We start from the raw sequence: 27,649 nt of genomic DNA on the forward strand, positions 1-27,649 counted from the left end.
AAACATGGGGAGAGCATACAAACTCCTTGCAGATGTTGTCCTCGGTGGGATCTGATCCCAGGACCCCAGCGCTGCAAAGTGACAGTGCTAACCACTGAGCCACCGTGCAAGGACAGGAAACCTACAGGCTTAGAAGGGGCGGCCCTCTCTTCTCGCCTCAGTTTGGTTTCCTGTCCTTGATGGAGGGAACCTCTGACAGGCTTACCTGTGAAGATGTCCGGAAGAAGCGTGCTGTCGAGCTGCGCCCCTGTCTGGGATCAGCTGCTCCAGTACCATCCTGTGCCCTGGGCTGTGGGAGCTGCGCCCCTGTCTGGGGTGGCAGCTCCAGCCAGATGGATCGTAATGACGGAGGCTGCGCCCCTATCTGGGGACGGCAGCCCCATCTTGAGGTGGGCACAGCATTGGGGGGCTGCTCCCCTTTCTGGGGTTGGCAGCCCCAGACCTGCACGCAGGACGCTGGGGGAGCGGCACCTCGGCCAGGGTAGGGCCGCCCCTAGCAGCAGGTGAACACTAGCTGGAGCAGGCAGCTGGAGGGAGAAAGCGCCGATTACAGGAGTGGCGCCTCTATGACCAACGGCGCAGGATGCGGCGGCGCCACATGCTTTTGGTCTTTTACTAGGCTGGGGCCTGATGTCGGGCGGTCATGTGACCAGACAGGAAGTCCGGACCACATGCATGCAGACGCCGCTTGAGCGCTGCATTCTCCCCTCCAACCAGCAGATGGCGATGTAATAAAAAAAAAAAAGAGGGGAAATTAAAGGGAAGTAGAAGCTCCTATTTAAGCGTCCAGATATCGCTGCTCTAGGCTTCACAGGTACTTCAGAACTTGCCGCTTTCTCCATCTCCGCGGTCGCCTGGGGAGCCCCAGGAGACACGACCCCCTCGAGTCACCAGCAATTCTCGGACTACAGGTAGACGAACCCGGTCCGGCCGTCGTGACTCTAGCAAGACGGACACATCTGCAGCCCCTAGGGATGATCCCCCAGCTGAGAAAGGTCCTCCAGCTAAACCGGTACCAGCTATTTGAGCTCTCGGTTGGTTAAAGCGGTCCTCTCAACCATGGGCATTACGGACCTAAGACCAGAGAAGTCAGTCCAAGACGTCATGTTCATAGGACTGGGGCAGAGGAAGAGAAAATGTTTCCCGTTTACTAATAAACTTCAGGGTCTAATCCATGGAGAGTGGCAAAAGCTGGAAAGAAAGGGTTCTCTCCCCCCATTCTTTAAAAGAAAGTACCCCTTTGAGGACTCGGCCTCCTCCTCCTGGGAGAAGGCTCCCATAACTAAAGCTTCTAAAAAGTCATCTCTACCCTTTGTTGATATGGGGGCCCTTAAAGATCCTCTGGACAGAAAATCGGATGTGTTTCTCAAAGTCACCTGGGAGACAACCGCTGAGGTTTTAAAACCGGCAATTGCTGCGACTTGCACAGCTAGGTCTTTGATGATATGGCTAGATCAGCTGGAATTGCATTTAGAAAACAACACATCCAGGAAAGAGATCTTGTCTAGTATCCCACTCATGCAGGGGGAAGCAGCCTTCCTAGCGGATGCTTCCACGGACTTTGTTAGCTGCTAGATCAGCCGCCATGTCTAATGCAGCCCACAGGGCTCTGGCTCAAGTGTTGGCCCGGTGACATCCAGGCTAGAACTCTGTGCTATACCTTGCGAAGGGGAACATCTCTTCGGTCCAGTCCTGGATGAAATCCTAGACAAAGCAAGCGACAGCAAGAAAGGATTCCCTAGCCTGGCAATGCCTGCCTATAAGCGGTCTTTTCGCAGGAGAAGATTTGTGCGTAAAAGGCCACAGAGAGACCAGGATCAGTGGGAAGACCGTAAACCAAAAGGTAGAGGTCTTCTGTTCAGTACGTCTTCTTCCACTTGGGAGTCCTGGAAATCGAGTCAATGACTCGTAGCCCAGGTAGGGGGGAGGCTGACGGGCTTCTTACCTGCCTGGACAAAGATTTCAGCCAGTAACTGGATCCTTAATCTGATAGGTTCGGGTCTGAGATTCCAGTTCCAAGCAGTTCCTCGTGGAAGGTTTAACTTGACCCCGGTCCGTTCCTCTATATCAGAACAACTCGCTCTTCAGGGAGAAGTACTGGACCTTGTTCAAAAAGCAGTCCTGGTGGAGGTTCCGGTGTCCAAAAGGGGGTTGGGATTTTACTCCCCCAAACCCCCCTTCTTTCTGGTCTCTAAGCCGGGCGGCTCTTTCAGGTGTATTATAAATTTAAAAGCCCTGAATAAATTCCTGATAATCCCCCACCTTCAAAATGGAATCCATAAGGTCAACAATAAAGTTGTCAGATTGTTACATGGTAGTTTTGGATTTGAAAGATTCCTATTACCATGTACCTATCCATTCAGATTACCAGAAATATCTTAAAGTGGCCGTGGTTATAGATGGGGGGTCATCAAGCACTTTCAATATAGGGCCCTGCCGTTCGGTTTAGCCATAGTCCCCCGGGTATTTACCAAAATCGTGGCAGAGGTAATGGTTCATGTTAGGGAGCATGACATATTAATTATCCCTTATCTGGATGATTTCCTGATAGTTGGTAACTCGGCCCTTCAATGTAGTAAGCATCTAAAAATAGCGATCTCCATCTTAGAAAATCTGGGCTGGGTCCTCAATTTAAATAAATCTAGGTTAACGGCCACAAAAGGTCAGCAATTCTTAGGAGTTATGCTGGATTCAGATTCTCAGACATGTTACCTCCCTGAAGCCAAAAAACTAAGGATCAGGGATCAAGTAAGAAGGGCAGTGTCAAACCCAGAGCTGCGATGTCCCTGTTAGGTACCCTGACATCTTGCCTTCCCTGGGTTCTGTGGGCTCAATATCACTCCAGGGTTCTACAATGGGATGTACTGCATAATGAAGTTATGTTGGGGCGCTTGGAGGGGAGGTTTTCCTTGTCTCCCCGATCAGTTGAATCCTTACAGTGGTGGGATAAGGAAGTGAACTTATTCAGAGGGGTCCCCTGGGTTTTTAGAACAAACCGAACAATTACTACTGATGCCACTTCCAGTGGGGAGGGCCCATCTGGGAAATATGATAACCCAGGGGTCATGGTCTAATTCGGAAAAGAGTCTCTCCTCCAACACTAAAGAATTGCTATCGATAGACAGGGCAGTCAGTTATTTTCTAGTTTTTCTTCAAAATCGTGACGTAAAGGTTTTCTCTGATAAAATCGCAGTAGCTTACGTGAACCATCAAGGGGGTGCACGATCAAGATCTCTGAGAGTGGCGGATCATCTCTTTCAGGTCTCAGAATGCCATCTTCGTTCCCTAATAGCCCTTCATATAAAGGGAAAAGAAAATTCAAGGGCAGACTACTTAAGCCGCTATACCCTGAGACAGGGGGAATGGGTACTAAATCAGGACATTTTCTCCCAAATTGACCAAAGATGGGGACCTCCAGTAGTGGACTTGTTTGCTACAAAGTTAAATTGGAAGACTCTGCTCTTCTCTTCCCTGGATCCCAAAGAAAACTCCCTGGCAGTAGACGCTCTCCAGATACCTTGGCCTTGGGGGTTTAGTCTAGCCTATGCCTTTCCCCCGTTAACCCTTCTTCCTATGATTCTCAGGAAGATCAGGGAGGACAAGGCGAGAGTTCTGCTGGTTGGACCCTTTTGGCCCAGGAGGCCCTGGTTCTCATGCCTCAGGAGCATGCCTGTGTCAGATCCTTGGGTTCTACCAGAAGTTCCGGATCTCCTCTTCCAGGGTCCAATAGTCCATCCTCAAGTGTCTGGCCTCCACTTGACGGTATGGAACTTGACGGGGATCTATTAATAAAAAAGGGATTCTCCCAAGGCTTAGTGACAACCTTAATGCGTAGCCGTAAGTCTATTACAACCAGAATTTATGCGAAAACCTGGAAGAAGTTTTTATCTTTTTCCGGTTCCAGAGTCAGTGAAGAGGCTCCAATAAGTAAAATTCTAGAATTTCTGCAAAAAGGTCTTGAGTTAGGGCTAGCTACTAGCACCCTGAAGGTTCAGGTGTCTGCCTTGGGTGCCTTTATATAGCTGTGATCTGGCGAGTAATTATTGGATTTCTCATTTCATTAAAGGCGCCTTTAGGTCAAGGCCCATTGTCAAAAGCAAATTGGTACCCTGGGATCTAAATTTGGTTCTTAAAGCCTTAACTGGTCCCCCCCTTTGAGCCAATAGAGTTAGCACTCTTAAGTCCCTCTCCCTTAACCCCTTAAGCCCCGCGGGTGGTTTGCACGTTAATGACCGGGCCAATTTTTACAATTCTGACCACTGTCACTTTATGAGGTAATTACTCTCGAACGCTTCAACGGATCCCCCTGATTCTGAGATTGTTTTTTCGTGACATATTGTACTTCATGATTGTGGAAAAATTTCTTCGATATCACTTGCGTTTATTTGTGAAAAAAACGGAAATTTGGCGAAAATTTTGAAAATTTTGCAATTTTCAAAATTTGAATTTTTAAGCCCTGAAATCAGAGCGATATGTCACACAAAAGAGTTAATAAATAACATTTCCCACATGTCTACTTTACATCAGCACAATTTTGGAACCAAAATTTTTTTTTGTTAGGGAGCTATAAGGGTTAAAAGTTGACCAGCGATTTCTCATTTTTCCAACAAAATTTACAAAACCATTTTTTTAGGGACCACATCACATTTGAAGTCACTTTGAGAGGTCTTTATGACAGAAAATACCCAAAAGTGACACCATTCTAAAAACTGCACCCCTCAAGGTGCTCAAAACCACATTCAAGAACTTTATTAACCCTTCAGGTGCTTCACACGAATTTTTTGAATGTGGAAGAAAAAAATGAACATTTAACTTTTTTCACAAAAATGTTAATTTAGACCCAATTTTTTTTATTTTCACAGGGGTAACAAGAAAAAATGGACCCCAAAATTTGTTGTGCAATTTCCCCTGGGCACGCAGATACCCAATATTTGGGGAAAAAATACTGTTTGGGCGCACGGCAGGGCTCGGAAGGGAAGGAGCGCTATTTGACTTTTTGATTGTAAAATTTGCTTGAATAATTAGCGGACGCCATGTTGTGTTTGGAGAGCCCATGTGTGCCCAAACTTTGGAGCTCCCCCACAAGTGACCCCATTTTGGAAACTAGACCCCCCAAGGCACCTTTCTAGATGCATAGTGAGCACTTGGAACCCCCAGGTGCTTCACAAATTGATTCGTAACAATGAAAAAGTGAAAAAAAACAACACTTTTTCATTTTTATGAATCAATTTGTGAAGCACCTGAGTGTTCCAAGTGCTCACAATGCATCTAGATAGGTGCCTTGGGGGGTCTAGTTTCCAAAATGGGGTCACTTGTGGGAGAGCTCCAATGTTTGGGCACACAGGGACTCTCTAAATGCAACATGGTATCCGCTAACAAATTGAATGGAAAATCGGCTCAAATTGTTAGCGGACGCCACATTGCGTTTGGAGAGCCCCTCTGTGCCCAAACTTTGGAGCTCCCCCACAAGTGACCCCATTTTGGAAACTAGACCCCCCAAGGCACCTTTCTAGATGCATAGTGAGCACTTGGAACCCCCAGGTGCTTCACAAATTGATTCGTAATAATGAAAAAGTGAAAAAAAAAACACTTTTTCATTTTTACGAATTAATTTGTGAAGCACCTAGGGGTTCCAAGTGCTCACTATGCATCTAGATAGGTGCCTTGGGGGGTCTAGTTTCCAAAATGGGGTCACTTGTGGAGGAGCTCCAATGTTTGGGCACACAGGGACTCTCCAAATGCAACATGATATCCGCTAACAATTTGAGCCGACAATTTGTTAGCGGATATCATGTTGCATTTGGAGAGTCCCTGTGTGCCCAAACATTGGAGCTCCCCCACAAGTGACCCCATTTTGGAAACTAGACCCCCCAAGGCACCTATCTAGATTCATAGTGAGCACTTGGAACCCCAGGTGCTTCACAAATTGATTCATAAAAATGAAAAAGTGTTTTTTTTTTCACTTTTTCATTTTTACGAATCAATTTGTGAAGCACCTGGGGGTTCCAAGTGCTCACTATGCATCTAGAAAGGTGCCTTGGGGGGTCTAGTTTCCAAAATGGGGTCACTTGTGGGGGAGCTCCAAAGTTTGGGCACAGAGGGGCTCTCCAAACGCAATGTGGTGTCCGCTAACAATTTGAGCCGATTTTCCATTCAATTTGTTAGCGGATACCATGTTGCATTTAGAGAGTCCCTGTGTGCCCAAACATTGGAGCTCCCCCACAAGTGACCCCATTTTGGAAACTAGACCCCCCAAGGCACCTATCTAGATTCATAGTGAGCACTTGGAACCCCAGGTGCTTCACAAATTGATTCATAAAAATGAAAAAGTGTTTTATTTTCACTTTTTCATTTTTACGAATCAATTTGTGAAGCACCTGGGGGTTCTAAGTGCTCACTATGCATCTAGATAGGTGCCTTGGGGGGTCTAGTTTCCAAAATGGGGTCACTTGTGGGGGAGCTCCAATGTTTGGACACACAGGGGCTCTCCAAACGCAACATGGCGTCCGCTAACAATTTGAGCCGATTTTCCATTCAATTTGTTAGCTGACACCATGTCGCGTTTGGAGAGCCCGTGATGTGCCTAAACAGTGGAGCTCCCCCACAAGTGTCCCCATTTTGGAAACTATACCCCTCAAAGATTTTATTAAGGTGTATAGTGAACATTTTGAACCCAGAGGTACGGCACATTATTTGTTTACATTAGGTCATCATATTGAATAAGTTTTCATTATTCTTGAGCGCAAGTGCTCGCTACTTGAGTTTGCATCGGGTACTCAGGTATGCACCATGTACAGCGTGTGCTCGAGTGACATGCTCGAGTCCCTGCTCCGCATGTTTCACGGTTATTAGACACCCAAAAAAAAACATGCGGGGATCGCTCGTGCATGGCAGGCAATCCCCGTAAAGTTTTTTGGCCGCGAAGCATATGGGGCAGAGACTCGAGCATGTCACTCAAATACCCACGATACTAAATGCATACCAGAGCACCCGATGCAAACTCAAGTAGCGAGCACTTGCTCTCAACACTAGTCGCCATATCGTCATCTTTTTTTCTTACTTTTGAAAAAAATCCCTAGCACAACCCTAGCCCCAGCACAACCCTAGCCCCAGCACAACCCTAGCCCCAAACCCAGCCCTAACCCTAGCCCAATCCTAACTCAAGAGTTTATTTTTGACGCCGTTCCTTGTGCGGTATAAGTGATTAGACGACTTTATTCTTCGGGTCGGTGTGATTACAGCAATGCCAGAATCATATGGGGTTTTTATGACTGACAGCTGTCACACACTAAAAGACGCATTTTTTGTAAAATCTAGTTTTTGCATCGCCATATTTTGAGAGCTATAATTTTTCCAGATTTTGGCAGACAGTCATATGACGGCTCGTTTTTTGCGGGATGACTTGACGTTGTTATTGGTGCCATTTTCAGGCACGTGACATTTTTTGATCGCTTTCTATTCCGATTTTTGGGAGGCAGAATAAACAAAAACCAACAATTCAGGAATTGTTTTTTTTTTTTTTTTTTTTATTCTGTTCTGCGTGTGGTAAAATTGATGAGGCAGCTTTACTCTTCGGGTCAGTACGTTTACAGCGGTACCACATTTGTATCATTTTTCTATGTTTTGGCGCTTATACACAATAAAAGCTATTTTATAGAAAAAAATATTTTTTAGTATCGCTTTATTCTGAGAGCTATAACTTTTTTATTTTTCGGCTGATGGAGCTATATGGCGGCTTGTTTTTTGCGGGACGAGATGACGTTTTCAGCGGTATCATTTTTATTTATATGCGTCTTTTTGATCGCGTGTTATTCCACTTTTTGTTTGGCGGTATGGTGATAAAGCATTGTTTTTTGCTTGGTTTTTTTTTTTTTTTTTTTACCGTGTTCACTGAAGGGGTTAACTAGTGGGACAGTTTTATAGGTCAGGTTGTTCCGGACGCGGCGATACCAAATATGTGTACTTTTATTGTTTTTTTTTTATTTTTTTTATAATAATATTTATTGATGGGTACATTATATTTTTATTTTTGGTGTATTATTTTTTTTATTTTTTTATAATATTTTTGCACATTTTTTTTTTTTTTTTTTTTCCACTTTCACACAGTTTATACACTTTATTACTTTGTCCCACTCTGGGACTTTCACTTTTTTTTTTCTGATCGCCTGCATGGCACAGGAATGGAGCACCATCCCTATGCCATGAAGGCTGTCAGAAGTGCACAGTGTGAAGATTGCTTGGAGATGCACTGCGCATGTCCAAGCAATCTTCCTGCTCTCTGGTGACCCGGATGTTGTCATGACGACATTGGGTCGTCATGGCAACACCCGGGAAGCCTTTGCAGACTGCGCTGGAAGCCGGAAGAGGAGGTGAGTATCGCCGATCACCTCCCCTTGCCCCCGCAATGCCGCGATCGACTTCGATCGCAGCATCGCGGGGGTTAATGTGCTGGGAGCGGTGCGTGACCGCTCCCTGCACATAGTACCGGGTGTCAGCTGTGACAATCAGCTGACACCCGGCGGCGATCGCGCCCGCACAGCCTGTGTGCGGGCGCGATCGCGATGACGTACTAATACGGGTCTGGCTCTTAAGTCCCAGGGCACAGACGCGTATTAGTACGTCAGATGTTATTAAGGGGTTAAAACAGCGCTTCTGATAGCTTTAACATCTGCTAGGAGAGTTAGTGATATTCATGCCCTGTCTTCAGCCTTGCCCTTCACTCAGATCCTGGATGATAAAATAATTCTTAAACCTGATCCCGCCTATCTCCCTAAAGTAGCAACCTGTTTTCACAGACTCCAAGAAGTAGTCCTACCCTCCTTCTGCCCTAATCCAGGTAACCGGAAAGAAGAGTTTCATACACTAGACGTAAGGAGATGTGTAATTAGGTACCTCTTGGTCACCAAAGAGTTTAGAAAAGACAGTTCATTATTTATATCCTACCAAGGTGTTAGGAAAGGCTCTAAGATCACAAAGTCCACCATAGCTAGATGGATCAGGGAGGCTATTTCCCTAGCTTATACATCCAGCGGTGAGGAAACACCACAAGAATTGAAGGGTCACTCCACCCAGGCAGTGACGACCTCCTGGGCGGAGAAGACGGGTGTCTCGATAGAAGACATATGTAAGGCTGCTACCTGGTCTTCTCCGTCTACCTTCTATAGGCACTATAGACTGGATTTTGGTGTTTCGTCTGATCTTACTTTCGGGAGGAGGGTGCTCCAAGCTGTAGTCCCTCCCTAAACTTCTTCATCTCTGTAATTCTCTCGTGGTGCTGTCATGGTCAACCGATAAAGTCATAAGTTACTTACCGGTAACGGGATTTTTCAGAGACCATGACAGCACACTTATATTCCCTCCCTTCACATTGGTGGGAGCACTCCTTGTTTATTAATTTTCACTCTTAAGTTGGTGATTTATAGGAATGTTGGTTTATCATGTTTTGCTATGTCTACTAACCTGGTGGTCCTCTCAATGCTCTGTAATCCAAACTGAGGCGAGAAGAGAGGGCTGCCCCTTTTTAACCTGTAGGTTTCCTGTCCTTGGTGGGCGGATCCCCTCTCTCGTGGTGCTGTCATGGTCTCCGAAAAATCCCGTTACCGGTAAGTAACTTATGACTTTTTGATACTTTCTGCTGTTTGACTTTTAACAAAATTTTATTGATCTTCATGTGCGGATTGCTTGCGTTTTGTGTTTCTGCCGCACTAAAAACGCATGTGCTTTTTTTTAATACGAATTTTCCGCATCTAATGCAAATTTGTAAGGAAAAATGTGCACATAAAACTCAACATGTCCTCACAAGAAAATTGACATGCTGCGGATTTGACACACCCACCGCAAATCAGTTTGCGCTTAGTAAAAAAAAAAAAAGTAAAGTCGGCGTGAGATTTCTTTAAATGCCATCCGCTTTGCTAGAACTGTTATACGCTGCGTTTTTGACACAGTGAAAAGCAGAGTCAAAAACTCATCATGGGCACACGGCCTTAAAGGGGTATTCCCATCTCTAAGATCCTATCCCAATATGTAGTATGTGTAATAATAATATTATAATAAAAAAAATTATCAAATACCTCCAATTAAAAATGTAGTATAGTTCATCTGATTAGCTATGTCGCTTGCCTCATATGCAGGACATTACTGTAGCTTAGGTATCCATGGTTATGACCACTAGCAACGAATTGTCACTATGAGTGGTTGTAACCATGGATACCTAAGCTACTGCAATGCCCTGCACATGGGGTAAGCTACATAGCGAATCAGAAGAACTGTACTACATTTCTAATTGGAGGTATTTGCTATTATGATTATTATTATTATACCTACTACATTTTGGGATAGGATCTTGGAGATAGATTACTCCTAAAGGGGTATTCCCATGTGCCGGATGCACCAGAAAACTGTGAAGAGCTTTATCTTGTATGATTACTAGAATTAGTGGGTTATTGCTGTTATAGAAAGAGGCTATCCCATCACGTTCTCATTATTTGGGTCTGACTGCCAGGACTCCCGCCGCTCCTGAGGCTGATGGGGTAGCCGCAAGGCTTCAAGGTTTTCCCCTCTTAGAACCAGATATCCTGCTGATCTACATCGCTGTTTGTGATGGAAACCAGTTTATAGTCCACTTATTGGTCAAATTCTACTATTATGTAAAATATACTAAAAAAAAAGTTGTTGTTTTTTTTTCTGCTTTGGGTCCAGTGCTGGATATACTGCGGTCTCAGGTGGAGACACCGCTGCTCTTCATACCTGATAGTCTCATCCGTGCAATAAGGATCTTATGGGCTCCTCAGTGCTGTGACATGAGAATCCTCGGGGGGTTCCTCGGTGGGTTTTATATAGTAGCAGGCTGGTCGCTGCAGTTCTAGTAATTGCCCTCGCTGGGATCCTGGTAACAGCTGGTGACTTTACTTACAATTACCCTCTCATACACAGCGGCCCACTGTGAGCTCTGCACAATGACTATCTCTTATTTTCCAGGCTGGACCGCTGACCAAAGTCACTATTGCTAAAGATAAAGATGGAAATCTGAAGTCATTCGGGTTCGTCTGCTTCAAACACACTGAATCTGTGCCTTATGCCATATCCTTGCTAAATGGCATCCGCTTATTTGGCAGACCCATTAAACTCCACTATCGATTTGGTAAGTTTCTGGGATTTCTTTACTGTACTGGCACTGAACTCTGACAACGTGATCCTTTTAGACAACATACAGATCACTTTATCTAAATATGCAGGTTTACTCTGTTGCCTCATTGGGGGACACAGGACCATGGGTGTTATGCAGCTGTCCACTAGGAGGCGACACTATGCATAATCTGAAAAAGATTAACCGTGGCTCCTCCTCTGCAGTATACACCCCTGGACGGCGTCAGCCTTCTCCAGTTTTTGCTTAGTGTCGCATAGGAGGCACACCTAAAACTTTTACTCCGTTTTCATCGACGGGATTACAGATGAAGAAAAGTGGGTCTCTGCGAGACTCCCGGCATGGCTCCTTCCTCGGCCCCTTATTACAGGGTGCACGGTTGAAGTCGAGATGGATATTCCCCATGTCGCTCCTTCCCCAGCCCCTCGGGTGCTAGTTCGAAGTCGAGACCCCCCTCCTTCCCCAATTCCTTTTGGTTTCTGGGTTGAGGTCAAGGCAAGGATATAGCCCCCTGATGGTGACAGCAGCACCTCCCTAATCCCCCTCTGGGGGTATTAGGTTGAAACGCCTCAGGTAGGGCCTGTACAGGCAGCACTCTGCAGCTCCCAGCAGCCACCACACTGCGCCTGAATCCAGGGACCCCAACCCTGCTGCTGCCTCCTGTCGGGGCCGGGGGGAGTGCAGGCAGGCATGACACAACAGAGACACAGGCCTCCTTGCGCCCTGTGTCTGCGGCAGCACCAGCTCTATGGTGCCTCAGGGGGACTCTTCACAGGGCCCCCCCTTCCGCTTATACCCCACCGCTATCCTGCCTTTAAATCCGGGGGGGTCCGGTTCAGATCCGGCCCCCTCCCGGACTTCCGCGCCTGCCTGGAGCCCCTTTGGGCATCAGGCATCTAATTTAGGCCGCGGCTTCGGCCACCGCCTCTCCGCCCCCCCGGCCCGCCCCCCGGATGACACATATGACACTCTACAGTGTCATAGAGGGGGCGGATCGAGACTGAAAGGGCGCAATTTCACACAGCTCTGCTGCCCTTTTCAGCTCTCTGCCCCCCTTCTTTCTTAACCTTACTCCGGCGGCCATTATCTGCTGCAGGATAAGGGATCAACCCTGCAGCTACCGGTCGGCAGACAAGGCCAGTCAGTCTCCGGGGGGCACACGACTGTGGATCTTCGGCGCTGGACCCAGGGACACACTGGTGGGATAAGATCACAGCTGGAGTTCTTCCTCGACTGTGAATCCATTATTCTTTATAGGCTCCTCTGAATAGCCACCCCAATGCACTAGGCCGGGCTCAAGGTCCAAGAGAACCAGGGAGGACTGCTATTATGCACTCTGTACAGCCTGCAGTAATACTCTCCCCAGTGGCAGCATGTACCCGCACTGCCAGGACTGCACCCAGACTACTGTGCCAGAGCCCCAAGAAGCCCCTGCCAATGCTTCGGTGTCTAATGCCACGCCAGAATGGGTCACTCAGATGTCACAATCTATGATGCAGTCTATACATAACCTAACCTCCACATTGCTTCAGGCTCTGCAGAGTCATGCCTCGGCTATGAACGCTACCCAGCAAAGGGAAAGCTCGACTCAGGGACATGACGACCCGGGCACATCCACGTCTAGGTCAGGACGCAAGCGGACCCACAGGTCACGTTCATCTGCGTCATCCCATAGCACACGGTCATCCCCTTCTAGGGAGAGACGCCGTAGTTCCAGGTCATTTAGACCGTCCCCTACCAGAGACAGACAATGCAGATCTCCACAGTGATCCCCGATCAGAGAATCACCCAGCAGGAGACGCCTTAGCGATACACAGGATTCGGAAGGCACCTGTGATTCAGACTCAGACAAGGAAACTGAAGGGTCCCTGATCCCAATCCCCCCTAGCAATACAGCGCTAGTTGAGGACGTAATCTCGTCCATCCATCTTGTGCTGGACATTTCTGATCCGCCCCCGGAGGCACCACAACACAAGATTTCCTTTGAAGGAGTTCTGAAGCCGCTTAAGGTCTTCCTTCACCACCCAGAGTTTGTCGATCCTTAAAAAGCAGTTCTCACAGCCTGAGACGAAGTTTACCAATCGCAAATATCTGGAGGCGCGGTACCCCTTCCCAGAGGAGGTCACCAAGGAATGGACAGATCCCCCCCCCCCCGAAGTGGATCCCCCAGTCTAGGCTAGCAGCACAGTCACTCCTTTCACTGCCAGATGGCTCAACCCTTAGGGACACAGCAGACCGGCAGATGGAACGCATGGCTCGTTCAATTTTCGAGGCCGCAGGGGCCTCCCTAGCTCCCTCGTTCGCTTCAGTTTAGGCTGCCAAGGCCATCATGGCTTGGGCCCAAAATTTACAAGCTGGCCTCCCAGTATCTGCTTCTGAGCTGTCGGACCAAGCGGTTCAATTAGCAGTTGTAGCTGATTACATGTTTCATGCAGCTATGGATTCTGCAAGGGGTGCAGCGGGGATAGCATCAAACGCCATCACGATTCGGCGTATCCTCTGGCTGCGGGAATGGAAGGCAGACACAGCCTCAAAGAAGTCCCTCACGCACCTCCCGTACCTCAGTGGTCGACTTTTTGGTGAACAGTTGGACACGATGATATCCAACGCCACCGGGGGTAAGAGTACCTCTCTCCCCCAACTGAAGCCCAAACGCACTTACAAGAAGCGTAACCAAACTCTATTTCGATCCTTTCGGAACTCTTTGGGCTGGTCCGTCTCGCAGCCAGCACAAAATAGCAACCGCACCCCTCGCAGGGACAACTCGAGGTCGACGCAAAAGTCGGACAAGACCTAGCAGTCAAAAGCAGGCCAGTCAAAGTTCAAAGGAGGAAAATCTCAACTTCCTCCTCATCATGACTCACGGACTCCTAAAGACACCCCACCTGTAGGCGGCTGTCTTTTACTCTTTCATCAAGTCTGGCTGCCTATTACAGAAGACAGGTGGGTCAGGGAACTAGTGTCTTCAGGATACAAGAGTTCACTTCCAACCCACCAAACAGACTTTCTTTCTGTTCCCCCAAAACCACCAGCCAAGGCTCGTGCCTTCCACCAAGCGGTCTCCTCGCTTCTTCAAGCAGGAGTCATAGTACCAGTCCCCGGGGCCGAGTGCTTCCGAGGGTTCTACTCCAATTTATTCGTAGTCCCCAAGAAAGGAGGCGGCGTACGGCCCATACGGCCCATACTGGACTTAAAACAGCTCAACAAATATGTACGGGTACGTCCCTTCCGCATGGAGTCCCTTCGGTCCATCATTGCGTCCATGGAGAAGGGAGAATTTCTCACCTCCATAGACATACAAGACGCATACCTGCATATACCAATTGCACCCGCCCATCAGAGATTTCTCAGGTTCGCAATCGACCAGGACCACTACCAGTTCGTGGCTCTCCCTTTCGGACTTGCCACGGCTCCCAGAGTGTTTACCAAAGTCATGGCAGCCACCATGGACGTCCTGCACTCCACTCCAGAGGCATAGTAGTCGTTCCATACCTGGACGATCTCATTATCAAGGCTCCCACCTTCAAGGACTGCGAGCTCAGCGTCTCAATCACAATCGACACTCTGAGTTGCCTGGGCTGGTTAGTCAACCTACAAAAGTCCTCACCAACCCCGAGTCAGTCTCTGACCTTCCTGGGAATGCTATTCAACACTTTCAGGGGTCTAGTGCTCCTTCCCAAGGACAAGGCACTGCCTCTCCATCTAGGAGTTCGCACCCTCCTCAGCAAACCCCCTCGATCTCTCCGGTTTGCCATGAGAGTCCTTGGCAGGATGGTGGCGGCAATAGAAGCATTCCCATTTGCCCAGCTTCACCTCAGGCCTCTCCAACTAGCCATCCTCAAGTCATGGGACAGGAACCCTTTTTCTCTCGACAGGGAGTTCCAGCTGACGTCGTCAACCAGGAGGTCCCTGCACTGGTGGCTCAAGCCAACCTCACTAACAAAGGGGAAATCATTTCTCACGGGTCAGTGAAAGGTTCTGACCACCGACGCGAGCCTGACTGGTTGGGGTGCGATGCACCTACACGACAGAGCAGAGGGCAAGTGGTCCCCAGCGGAAGCGGCCATGCCCATCAACATCTTGGAAATTCGTGCCATCCTCCTGGCATTGAGAGCCTTCCATCACTTACTGGCAGCCTCTCACATCCGAGTACAGTCGGACAATGCCACGGCTCTGGCATATGTGAATCACCAAGGGGGGACCCGCAGTGCCCAGGCGATGCGAGAAGTGACACAAATTCTCCACTGGGCGGAAGACACAGGTTCGGTTCTCTCTGCGGTCCATATTCTGGGTGTGGACAACTGGGAAGCAGACTTCCTTAGCCGGCAAGGAATGGACTCGGGAGAGTGGTCTCTCCATCCTGAAGTTTTTCGCCAGATCTGCCATCGCTGGGGGATTCCGGACGTGGACCTAATGGCATCCCACTTCAATGCCAAGGTCTCCGACTTCATGGCCAGAACACACAACCTGCGGGCGCTAGGAGCGGACGCCCTGGTTCAGTACTGGACCCAGTTCCAGCTCCTGTACATTTTTCCACCTCTCCCCCCTGATATCCAGAGTGGTGAGGAAGATCAAGCAAGAGGGAGTTCCAACCATCCTAATCGCACCGGACTGGCCCAGACGTACATGGTACGCCGACATTGAACAGCTCACAGCAGACGTCCCCTGGCGTCTCTCCGACCGCCCGGATCTTCTGTCACAAGGCCCGTTCTACCACCAGAACTCAGGGGCCCTCAATTTGACAGCGTGGCAATTGAGACCTGGGTTCTAACCCAGTCAGGGTTCTCGCCGGACATCATTGGAACCATGATCAGGGCACGGAAGCCAACCTCTGCTAAGATTTATTACCGTACCTGGAAAGCCTTCTTTACCTGGTGCGACTCTTGTTGCCAGACCCCATTCCCTTATTCCCTCCCCAGGGTACTTGGGTTTCTCCAATCGGGTCTGGAGGCCAGACTGTCCCTGGCCTCCATTAAGAGCCAGGTGTCAGCTCTCTCAGTGCTTTTTCAGAGGTAGATTGCTAACAAGCCGCAAGTAAGGACATTTCTTCAGGGGGTTTCCCGATTGGTTCCCCCCTACAGACGACCACTAGAAACTTGGGACCTCAACCTGGGGCCGACAGCATTGCAGGAAACACCTTTTGAACCCCTTACAGAAGTCTCACTCCGCCTTCTATCCCAGAAAGTGGTTTTCCTGGTGCCAATCACCTCGCTACGCAGGGTGTCTGAACTGACAGCACTCTCCTCCAGATGACCCTTCCTGGCTTTTTACCAGGACGAGGTAGTTCTCTGTACTGTCCCATCCTTCCTTCCGAAGGTTGTGTCCAACTTCCACCTCAATGAGGAAATTTCACTGCCATCCCTCTGTCCGGTCCTGGTTCATAGAGTGGAGAAGGCTCTGCATGCGCTTGACCTTGTCAGGGCATTGCGTATCTATGTGTCTAGGACTGCGCCCTTCCAGAAGTCTGATTCTCTTTTCCTTCTTCTGGAAGGTGGCCGCAAGGGTCTACCAGCTTCCAAAGCTACCCTTGCCAGGTGGATCAAATTCACCATACAAGAGGCCTACCGCCTCAAAAATTCTCCTCTTCCAGCAGGTATTACGGCACACTCTACACGTGCAGTAGGGGCCTCCTGGGCCATTCGGCACCAGGCCTCGGCACAACAAGTGTGTAAGGCAGCCACCTGGACTAGCCTACACACGTTTACCAAACACTACAGGGTTCATACCCAGTCCTCAGCAGACGCGAACCTGGGTAGACGTATTCTGCAGGTGGCGGTGCCCCAATTGTAGGCACCTGTCTACACAATATTCGTCCATTGCTTCCCACCCAGGGACTGCTTTGGGACGTCCCATGGTCCTGTGTCCCCCAATGAGGCGACAGAGTAAAGGACATTTTTGTGTACTCACCGTAAAATCTCTTTCTCTTAGCCTCTAATTGGGGGACACAGCTCCCACCCTGTTGCCCGTTCCGGGCCGTTATGTTGAGTTCTCATATTTGTTTTTTTCTTGAGCTCGTACATAGTTGCCTTCTTATAGGCATGGTTATGTTATCCATGTTACGTTCCTCCTAATGCTTTTGCACAAAACTGGAGAAGGCTGACGCCGTTCAGGGGTGTATACTGCAGAGGAGGAGCCACGGTTAATCTTTTTCAGATTATGCATAGTGTCGCCTCCTAGTGGACAGCAGCATAACACCCATGGTCCTGTGTCCCCCAATTAGAGGCTAAGAGAAAGAGATTTTATGGTGAGTACACACAAATCTCCTTTTTCTCCTTCCCCCATGACGGCACCACGGAGAGAGGGGATCCGCCCTTCAAGGACAGGAAACCTATAGATAAAAAGTTCGGTGCCTCTCTCCCGCATCAGTTGGTTTCCTGTCCTTGATGGGGGCCTACAGTGTTTATAAGAAGAAGAAAAATCACGATGATAACATACCAGGCCCGGCCAGACTTGCTCAGGCAGCGGGGGTTCCCTGCCTCGGCTGGCGTGGCGTCTTGAAGCACCACCGCTGAGGTCAGTGGGCCTCCAGGGTGGCAGGGAGACGCTGCGCAGAAGAAGGCTGGAGCCGTCACGTTCTGCGATGGTGTCAGCGTGTCCAGGGCGGTGAGTAGGCCTGGGACTTCCGGGTCCCACTGCGCATGAGTGCGCGCGCTGGGCACCTCCCCATGACTCGTGCCGCGGTACGCCACTGGGTAGTCGGCGTGACTGGACGCGCGCGGGACCCCTGGACCGGACAGCTGCACCACGCATAGCGCCCAGCACAGCAGGGGGGGGGGGTCCCACACACTGGGAGAGGTGCACCCTCATAACCCCCAAGGGACGGTGCAGCGCACAAATGCCCTGCGGCTGGCTGATTGGAAATTCAAGCCAGCTGAGGAGGGGTGGAGCCCTGTATGGGTTCAAATACTGGGAGTAAGCACTGGGGAAGTGCTTCTTTAGCACACTCTGGCACTAGCTATGAGCGAGCAGGAGCTACAGGATGTGCAGTCCCTGCACCCCCACTCACCACCACCGCAACAAGGGAAGCATGCGAAAGGACCCCCCAGTGACCCTTCCCGCCAGCACGAGCAAGGTAACGGCAGAAGCGGGCGTTTTGGCAGGTCTTCGCAGCGCGGCAAGGACTCTAGTGGGGCGTCAATCTGGAGGAAAAACACATCTACAGGAACGGGTTCCTCTCCAAATCCGGTACTCTCTCTTACAGCAGGATGGTAAGTGATCTTAGTGAAAGTTCACTTTATAATTAGGGTCCCCCTTCTTTTTTCTTCTCTCATCAGGGAAGGAAGAGTACGGGCAAGTCCAAACATAGGACCTGCGCTCTTTGCCCACCACATGGGAGAAAAACCAGGGATCTAGCAGTTCGGATGGGGAGGGGGTAGACTCAGATTCGTCCTTCTTATCTTCATCCTCAGCATCTTCCGGGGATGGAGGGGGACGTAGCTGTTTCCCTATAGAAGGAATGGACAATTTAATTAAAGCAGTCAGGTCCACCATGGGGTTGGTAGATCCTCGCCCAAAGAAATCGGTCCAGGACATGATGTTCAGTGGCCTGGAACAAAAGAAATGACAAAGTCCACTCCCTGATTAAAAGAGAGTGGAAAAAGCCGGAAAGAAAGGGTCTGTTGTCCCCTAAGAGGAAATACCCCTTTGAGGACCCGGTATGTTCGTTCTGGGAAAAAGCGCCAAAATTAGATGTATCAATAGCTAAAGCCTCTAAAAAAATTTCCCTGCCATTTGAGGACATGGGGGGTACTGAAGGACCCAATGGATAAAAAAGCTGATGCCTTCCTAAAAGGAGCTTGGGAGCCTGCAGGGGGAGGGTTAAAACCCGCAGTTGCAGCCTCATGTACATCCAGATCATTAATGGTCTGGCTAGACCAACTAGAGACACAACTTAAAAACAAAACATCCAGGGATAACATACTAGGTTCCATACCAGTAAGGAAAGGCGCAAATCAAACAAAATCAAAGCTGTGCTCCATTCCTTGTGAGGGTGAGTTCCTATTTGGACCCACACTTGACGATATCCTCGACAAGGCTGGGGATAACAAAAAAATGTTTCCCTGTCCTCTCTAGTACTTCTTACAGGAAGCCCTTTCGGAGCAGGAAATTTATCTGCAGGAAACCCCCAAAGACCAGGATAGGTGGGAGGATAGGAAGAAAAAAACTAAAGGGTTTATGTTTAACAGACCCCCCAGTGACAATAGAAAACCTGCCCAATGAGGGTCAGCCCCAGGTGGGGGGGGGGACTTCTTCATTTCTTCCCAGCCTGGGAAAAGATATCAAACAGCTCTTGGATTTTAGACATGATAAACAGGTCTAAAATTTCAGTTCCACTCCATTCCCCGACCAAACTTAGTCATAACCCCCAAGAGGTCGTCCGAAGTAGAACAATTAGCACTAGAACAAGAAATTCTAGGTCTAATAGAACAGTCCTTCAAGAAGTCCCTGTCCAGGAGGAGCGCAAATGATTCTACTTCCCTCTGTTCCTAAGAAAAAAAACGGACCGGACTTTCAGGACAATTGTAAACCTGAAAATATTGAACAAATTTCTGAAGGTTCAAACCTTCAAGATGGAGTCAATAAAGTTGTCAGTAAAACTGTTGTTTCCAGACTGTTTTATGGCTTTTCTGGATCTGAAGGACGCATATTATCACGTCCCCATACACAGAAATTACCAGAAATTCCTAAGGGTAGCAATATCGATAGAGGGAATAGTCAAACACTACCAGTATACGGCCCTCCCATTCGGTCTAGCCATAGCCCCACGGGTTTTCACAAAGATAGTGGAGGTAATGGCCCATCTAAGGGAGCAAAACATTCTGATTACCCCATACCTGAACGATTTGCTGATAATAGGCAACTCTTTCCATCATTGCAATGACCAACTGGCAAGTGTCATGGATTCCTTGACGAACTTAGGCTGGCTTTTGAACCTAAAAAAGTCCAAGATGGAGCCGGACCAAGTACAAGAGTTTCTAGGCATTTTATTAGATTCCAGGAATCAGGAGTGCTGTCTCCCTGCAGAAAAAATTCAGAAAATGATAGCTCATATCTCAAGTAAAGGACCACAACTCTATGACTCTGCAAAAAGCAATGTCCCTTCTGGGTTCCATGACTGCCTGTATTCCGGGTGTCCGTTGGGCCCAGATACATACCAGGGACTTACAATGGGAAATCTTGGGGGCAGAAAAATCGCTAAAAGGGCACTTAGACGATCAACTAACTTTGTCATCAAAAACTTTACTTTCCCTAAGATGGTGGGCGAAGGTGGACAGTTTAACCCGAGGCGTTCCATGGACGATCTCAGTCTCTCAGGTCCTGACCACAGATGCAATCCCCAGGGGGTGGGGGCTCACTTAAACGACCAAATAGCTCAAGGCGTCTGGACAAAGGACTTAAAAGATGTATCCTGCAACATGAAGGAACTTCTAGCGGTAAAATTCGCCCTCTCAGAATTTCAAAACACGCTACAGGACCACCATGTAAGAGTGTTCTCGGACAACCGGGTAGTAGTAGCGTATTTAAATCACCAGGGGGGGACCCGGTCCCATTCTCTACTAAAAGTAACAAAATCCATCCTCCTGTTAGCCGAGAACAATTTGTCTGGACTCCACATAAAAGGTACAGAAAATCTCACTGCGGACTTCCTGAGTCGAACCCAGCTGAGATGGCAAATGGGAGCTGAATCAGTTAGTGTTCAACCAAATCACGGAAATGTGGGGATACCGTTCCATAGACCTATTCGCCAACTGGCAGAACAAAAAAGTAGACATATTCTGCTCGATAAACCCCAAGGGGAACCCAGCAGCACTAGATGCATTTACAGTCCCATTGAACCACCAGCTAGCATATGCCTTTCCCCCGATCGCACTGATTCCGGCAGTTCTGAGGGAAGACAGGGCAAACGTAATTTTGATAGCTCCCTTCTGGCCAAAGAGGCCCTGGTTTTTCTGGCTGAGGATAATGTCCACCTCTGACCCCTGGGTTCTTCCGGAAATTCCGGATCTCCTTTTCCAGGGAACGGTCCTCCATCCTCAGGTAGCAAATCTACATATGACAGCCTGGATTTTGAGAGGGCGCTCTTAAAGGATAGAGGTTTTTCCCCAAATTTGATCTCCACTCTACTACAGAGTAGGAAACCCATAACTACCAGGCTTTACGGTAAAACCTAGAAAAAATTCCTCTCATATTCAGGTTCTAAGGTACAAGGGGAGGTCCCTATTACTTCCATCTTAGAGTTCCTACAAAGGGGGTTAGAATGGGGTCTGGCCACAAGCACACTGAAAGTTCAAGTTGCGGCAAAAGGAGCCCTATACAATTGCGACCTGGCCAAATATAGGTGGATATCTAGATTCATCAAAGCATCATCCAGGTCTAGGCCCATCCCCTCCCAAAATACTCCTCCTTGGGACTTAAACTTAGTCCTTACAGCCCTAACCAAACATCCCTTCGGACCTTTAGCGGATGCATCTCTAAAAACCCTATCTCTTAAGACTTCACTCTTAGTAGCTCTCACGTCGGCACGAAGAGTTAGCATCATACAAGCTCTATCGGCAGGGCCCCCCCTTCACACAAATCCTAGAGGACAGGGTGACACTTAGGACTGACCCAGCATACCTTCCTAAAGTGGGATCACACTTTCATCGATCTCAGTAGGTCATCCTCCCTTCCTTTTGCCCTAGTCCTAAGAACAGGGGGGAAAAAGACCTATACACCTTAGACATCAGAAGGTGCATTATCCAATACTTAGAGGCCACACAGGAGTGTAGGAAGGATAGGGCTCTCTTTGTGTGCTTCCAGGGACCTCGTAAGGGACAAAAAGCTTCCAAGGGCACACTGGCAAGATGGATAAGAGACGCCATCTCCCTGGCATATTCGTCAAGCAGGGAAACCGGGCCGGAGAATCTGAAAGCTCACTCGACAAGGGCAGTAGCAGCCTCCTGGGCGGAAAAAGCCGGCGCTTCGATAGAACAGATATGTAGAGCTGCAACCTGGTCTTTCCCCTCTACATTCTTTAAACACTACTGGCTGGATCTAACCTCTTCTTCAGACCTTACTTTTGGTATTAGGGTTCTGGAAGCGGTGGTCCCTCCCTAACGAAACTTCTCTGCAATTCTCTCCGTGGTGCCGTCATGGGGGAAGGAGGAAGACTACGTTACTTACCCGTAACAGGATTTCTCAGAGCCCATGACGGCACCCGTACATTTGTTACTTATATGTAGTCACAAGGTGTTCCTGATAAACTCCTTAAAAATGTTAAAATTTGTATTACTAATCCGGGGGTCCTCTCTGCTCTGTAAAAAACAGATGTGGGAGAGAGGCACCGCCCTTTTTATCTGTAGGTTTCCTGTCCTTGAAGGGTGGATCCCCTCTCTCCGTGGTGCCGTCATGGGCTCTGAGAAATCCCTTTACCGGTAAGGAACTATGTCTTTTTTGCCCAAAAATCATTCTAAAGTTCCATCCACAAGTTACCTACTGCCTGCTGTCAGGTGCAATCCATCCCCAGCTGCAGAGACAACAAGACTGGTTACATGAAGCTAGGCCACGTTTTCTCTCTGCTCCTGCCTGTTAAGCAGCATACCGACATGCTAGAAAGGTGGGATTTCAGTTCAGGTAGGTGGAGTGCATGCTGGGAAGTAATGAAAAGGAAGTTTTAACTTGTATAGTGCTGGCAGAATACTGAAGAAGAGGAATCGACCACTCAAAAAAAAAAAAAATGGATGACCTAATAAATAACATGTACCGGGACATATTAGACTGGTGTGTACACCAACAGCAGTTTTACCTTATTTTGGCAGTTAAGAGCAGCAGATTTTGCTTCCGTACAGGTTTTGAGTGAAAGGACGAATAATCTGGACATGTGCTGAGTTTTCTCCTGTCTTTATACAGTAGTTTAGGTAATCTTTTCATCTATTCTTTTCTAGCTGCGAAGGGAAACATTGAGTAGTGGGATTGAAAAGTCCTTCATTCATTAAAGCAACGCAAAAAACAAGTCACCGACACACAGAACAAATGTTTCATGCTTAGTAAATATTTAGATTCATGGGGGTATAAAAAGGACCTTTACCCCCTTAGGTGTGCGTAGAAAATGCCAAGATGGCAAAGTTCCTGGGAAGAAATTTAGAAAGTTACAGAAAAGAAGACTTGAAGGGAATCTGTCAGTAGCCATCTATATGGGCAAGCAGGTCATAGGAAGCTAAATAAAATGATACCTTGATGTCTGCGATCTGATGTCTTATAGCGGAAAAACTCCACATTTTTCTTAATATGTAATTGAGCTGTTAAGATCTATGGGCCGAACATGGATCTCCCCAAGAATCTGCCTCTAGAGATTATTATAAATGAATGGGGACGTTACCAGTGAGAGACATGTAGATCAGGAGAGCAGACTGTCAGTCATTACATGTCTCACACTAGTATTCCCCATTTGATTTAAAATAAGCTCTGGAAGCAGATTCTCCGGGAGATCGATGTCCGGCCCATAGATCTTAAAGGGGGTGTCTGCAGTCACTACAACTGACTTGTATTGAGCAAGGTCACACACGTCTAGTCAGCATCGGATTATGATGACCGTGCGTGCTGTGAGGGTTCACAAGTGTGCTGTCACATAGAAGGGCTACAGACTTGTACCCCAAGCCTGGACAGCCCCTTTAACAGCTCATTCACATATCAAGGTATCATCAGTTTATTCAGCTTCCTATGACCTACATCCCATAAGCTCAGTAGGAACGATCCTACTGACAGATTCCCTGTAAGGGCCATTTCTAGGAACGCTTGTTTCCCAATTATTGTACAGTGTAAACGGGCTGCCCTTGCACAAAAGAAGAATAGCAGCCTGTGTGATTTATTACCGATTGTTCCTTGTGCATCTGAAGTCTTGTCTGCCTGAGTAAACAAAATGTTTAACGACCACTGATTGATAAATATTTACACAAAATCAAGTAGCATAAACCCACGTTTAATTAGCAAAGCTGACATTTCATGGTAAACAGCAGACTAAGACTTTGAAAGAAATTGCTTTAGCTGCCAATGTCAAAAGGGCACTGAAGCAAAATGTGACCAAAAAGTAAAAGTTCTAGTAAGTTACTGTAATACACAAGGTGCTATTGACATGAAATTCTCACCAGATCTTTGTAACAACCCATCCAATGCACACGGGCAGAGAAATCACACCATAGATTAGAAATATATTTACTTAGAAAACTGGAGACGTGTTCAGTACTTATTTCGCCCGCTGTATTAAAATATATATATATATATAATATATATATACACATACACTCATACACTGTGTGCAGAATTATTAGGCAAATGAGTATTTTGATGACATGATACTTTTTATACATGTTGTCCTACTCCAAGCTGCATAGGCTTGAGAGCCAACTACCAATTAAGTAAATCTGGTGATGTGCATCTCTGAAATGAGGAGGGGTGTTGACTAATGACATCAACACCCTATATAAGGTGTGCTTAATTATTAGGCAACTTCCTTTCTTTTGGCAAAATGGGTCAGAAGAGAGATTTGACGGGCTCTGAAAAGTCCAAAATTGTGAGATGTCTTGCAGAGGGATGCAGCAGTCTTGAAATTTCCAAACTTTTGAAGCGTGATCACCGAACAATCAAGCGTTTCATGGCAAATAGCCAACAGGGTCGCAAGAAGCGTGTTGGTCAAAAAAGGCCCAAAGTAACTGCCCATGAATTGAGGAAAATCAAGCATGAAGCTGCCAAGATGCCATTCGCCACCAGTTTTGCCATATTTCAGAGCTGCAACGTTACTGGAGTATCAAAAAGCACAAGGTGTGCGATACTCAGGGACATGGCCAAGGTAAGGAAGGCTGAAAAACGACCACCTTTGAACAAGAAACATAAGATAAAACGTCAAGAATGAGCCAAGAAATATCTTTAGACTGATTTTTCAAAGGTTTTATGGACTGATGAAATGAGAGTGACTATGGATGGGCCAGAGGCTGGATCAGTAAAGGGCAGAGAGCTCCACTCCGACTCAGACGCCAGCAAGGTGGAGGTGGGGTACTGGTATGGGCTGGTATCATCAAAGATGAACTTGTGGGACCTTTTCGGATTGAGGATGGAGTGAAGCTCAACTCCCAGACCTACTGCCAGTTTCTGGAAGACAACTTCTTCAAGCAGTGGTACAGGAAGAAGTCGGTATCGTTCAAGAAAAACATGATTTTCATGCAGGACAATGCACCATCACATGCATCCAACTACTCCACAGCATGGCTGGCCAGTAAAGGTCTAAAAGAAGAAAAAAATAATGACATGGCCCCCTTGTTCACCTGATCTGAACCCCATAGAGAACCTGTGGTCCATCATAAAATGTGAGCTCTACAGGGAGGGAAAACAGTACACCTCTCAGAACAGTGTCTGGGAGGCTGTGGTGGCCGCTGCACACAATGGTGATCGAAAACAGATCAAGCAACTGACAGAATCTATGGATGGAAGGCTGTTGAGTGTCATCATAAAGGTGGCTATATTGATCACTAATTTTTTTGGTTTTGCATGTCAGAAATGTTTATTTCTAAATTTTGTGCACTGATATTGGCTTACCTAGTGAAAATAAACAAGTGAGATGGGATTATATTTGGTTTTTATTAAGTTGCCTAATAATTCCGCACAATAATAGTTACCTGCACATACAGATATCCTCCTAAGATAGCCAAATCTAAAAAACCCCACTCCAATTTCCAAAAATATTAAGCTTGGATATTTGAGTCTTTTGGGTTGATTGAGAACATAGTTGATGATCAATAATAAAAATAATCCTCTAAAATACAGCTTGCCTAATAATTCTGCACACAGTGTATATGTATATGTGTGTGTGTGTATGTATATGTGTATATATATATGTGTGTATATATATATATGTATATATATATGTGTATATATATATGTATATATATATGTGTATATATATATGTGTGTGTATATATATATATATATATGTGTATATATATATATATGTATATATATGTGTATATATATATATGTGTATATATATATGTGTGTATATATATATGTGTGTATATATATATATATATATATGTGTATATATACATACAGTGTATATGTATACATTCAGTACAGACCAAAAGTCTGGACACACCTTCTCATTTAAAGATTTTTCTGTATTTTCATGACTATGAAAATTGTACATTCACACTGAAGGCATCAAAACTATGAATTAACACATGTGGAATTATATACTTAAAGTGTGAAACAACTGAAAATAAGTCTTATATTCTAGGTTCTTCAAAGTAGCCACCTTTTGCTTTGATGACTGCTTTGCACACTCTTGGCATTCACTTGATGAGCTTCAAGAGGTAGTCACCGGAAATGGTCTTCCAACAATCTTGAAGGAGTTCCCAGAGATGCTTAGCACTTGTTGGCCCTTTTGCCTTCACTCTGCGGTCCAGCTCACCCCAAACCATCTCGATTGGGTTCAGGTCTGGTGACTGTGAAGGCCAGGTCAACTGGTCTAGCTCCCCATCACTCTCCTTCTTGGTCAAATAGCCCTTACACAGCCTGGAGGTGTGTTTGGGGTCATTGTCCTGTTGAAAAATAAATGATGGTCCAACTAAACGCAAACCGGATGGAATAGCATGCCGCTGCAAGATGCTGTGCTAGCCATGCTGGTTTAGTATGCCTTCAATTTTGAATAAATACCCAACAGTGTCACCAGCAAAGCACCATCACACCTCCTCCTCCATGCTTCACGGTGGGAACCAGGCATGTAGAGTCCATCCGTTCACCTTTTCTGCGTCGCACAAAGACACGGTGGTTGGAACCAAAGATGTCAAATTTGGACTCATCAGACCAAAGCACAGATTTTCACTGGTCTAATGTCCATTCCTTGTCTTCTTTAGCCCAAACAAGTCTCTTCTGCTTGTTGCCTGTCCTTAGCAGTGGTTTCCTAGCAGCTATTTTACCATGAAGGCCTGCTGCACAAAGTCTCCTCTTAACAGTTGTTGTAGAGATGTGTCTGCTGCTAGAACTCTGTGTGGCATTGACCTGGTCTCTAATCTGAGCTGCTGTTAACCTGCGATTTCTGAGGCTGGTGACTTGGATAAACTTATCCTCAGAAGCAGAGGTGACTCTTGGTCTTCCTTTCCTGGGGCAGTCCTCATGTGAGCCAGTTTCTTTGTAGCGCTTGATGGTTTTTGCAACTGCACTTGGGGACACTTACAAAGTTTTCCCAATTTTTCGGACTGATAGACCTTAATTTCTTAAAGTAATGATGGCCACTCGTTTTTCTTTACTTAGCTGCTTTTTATTCGGTCTCCCATGAGAACACCACGAGAGAGAGGATCCGCCCATCAAGGACAGGAAACCTACAGGTTAAAAAGGGCGGCCCTCTCTTCCTGCCTCAGTTTAGGTTTCCTGTCAATGATGGGAGACCTCGCAGGTTTACCTGCAGAAGTTGGACTCCTGTCCCAGAGAGGGCCACAGCATGTGGTTGGAGCCGGTCCGTCCCAGTCCTCTGGAGAC

General features: G+C 47.2%; 1 protein-coding gene across 1 annotated transcript in view; it reads left to right on the plus strand.

Annotated features, from left to right (window-relative positions):
* The window catches only part of RBM11 (RNA binding motif protein 11), a 69,437-nt gene that overhangs the window by 21,636 nt on the left and 20,152 nt on the right, over nt 1-27,649 (plus strand). The window contains exon 2 of the mRNA XM_073668239.1: nt 10,978-11,140. Within this exon, the coding sequence (XP_073524340.1) occupies nt 10,978-11,140 (163 nt within the window). The remainder of the gene's footprint in view (nt 1-10,977; nt 11,141-27,649) is intronic.

Source organism: Phyllobates terribilis, unplaced genomic scaffold, assembly GCF_046119375.1.
Source record: "Phyllobates terribilis strain yellow unplaced genomic scaffold, ASM4611937v1 Scaffold_2__4_contigs__length_985480577, whole genome shotgun sequence".
Taxonomy (NCBI): domain Eukaryota; kingdom Metazoa; phylum Chordata; class Amphibia; order Anura; family Dendrobatidae; genus Phyllobates; species Phyllobates terribilis.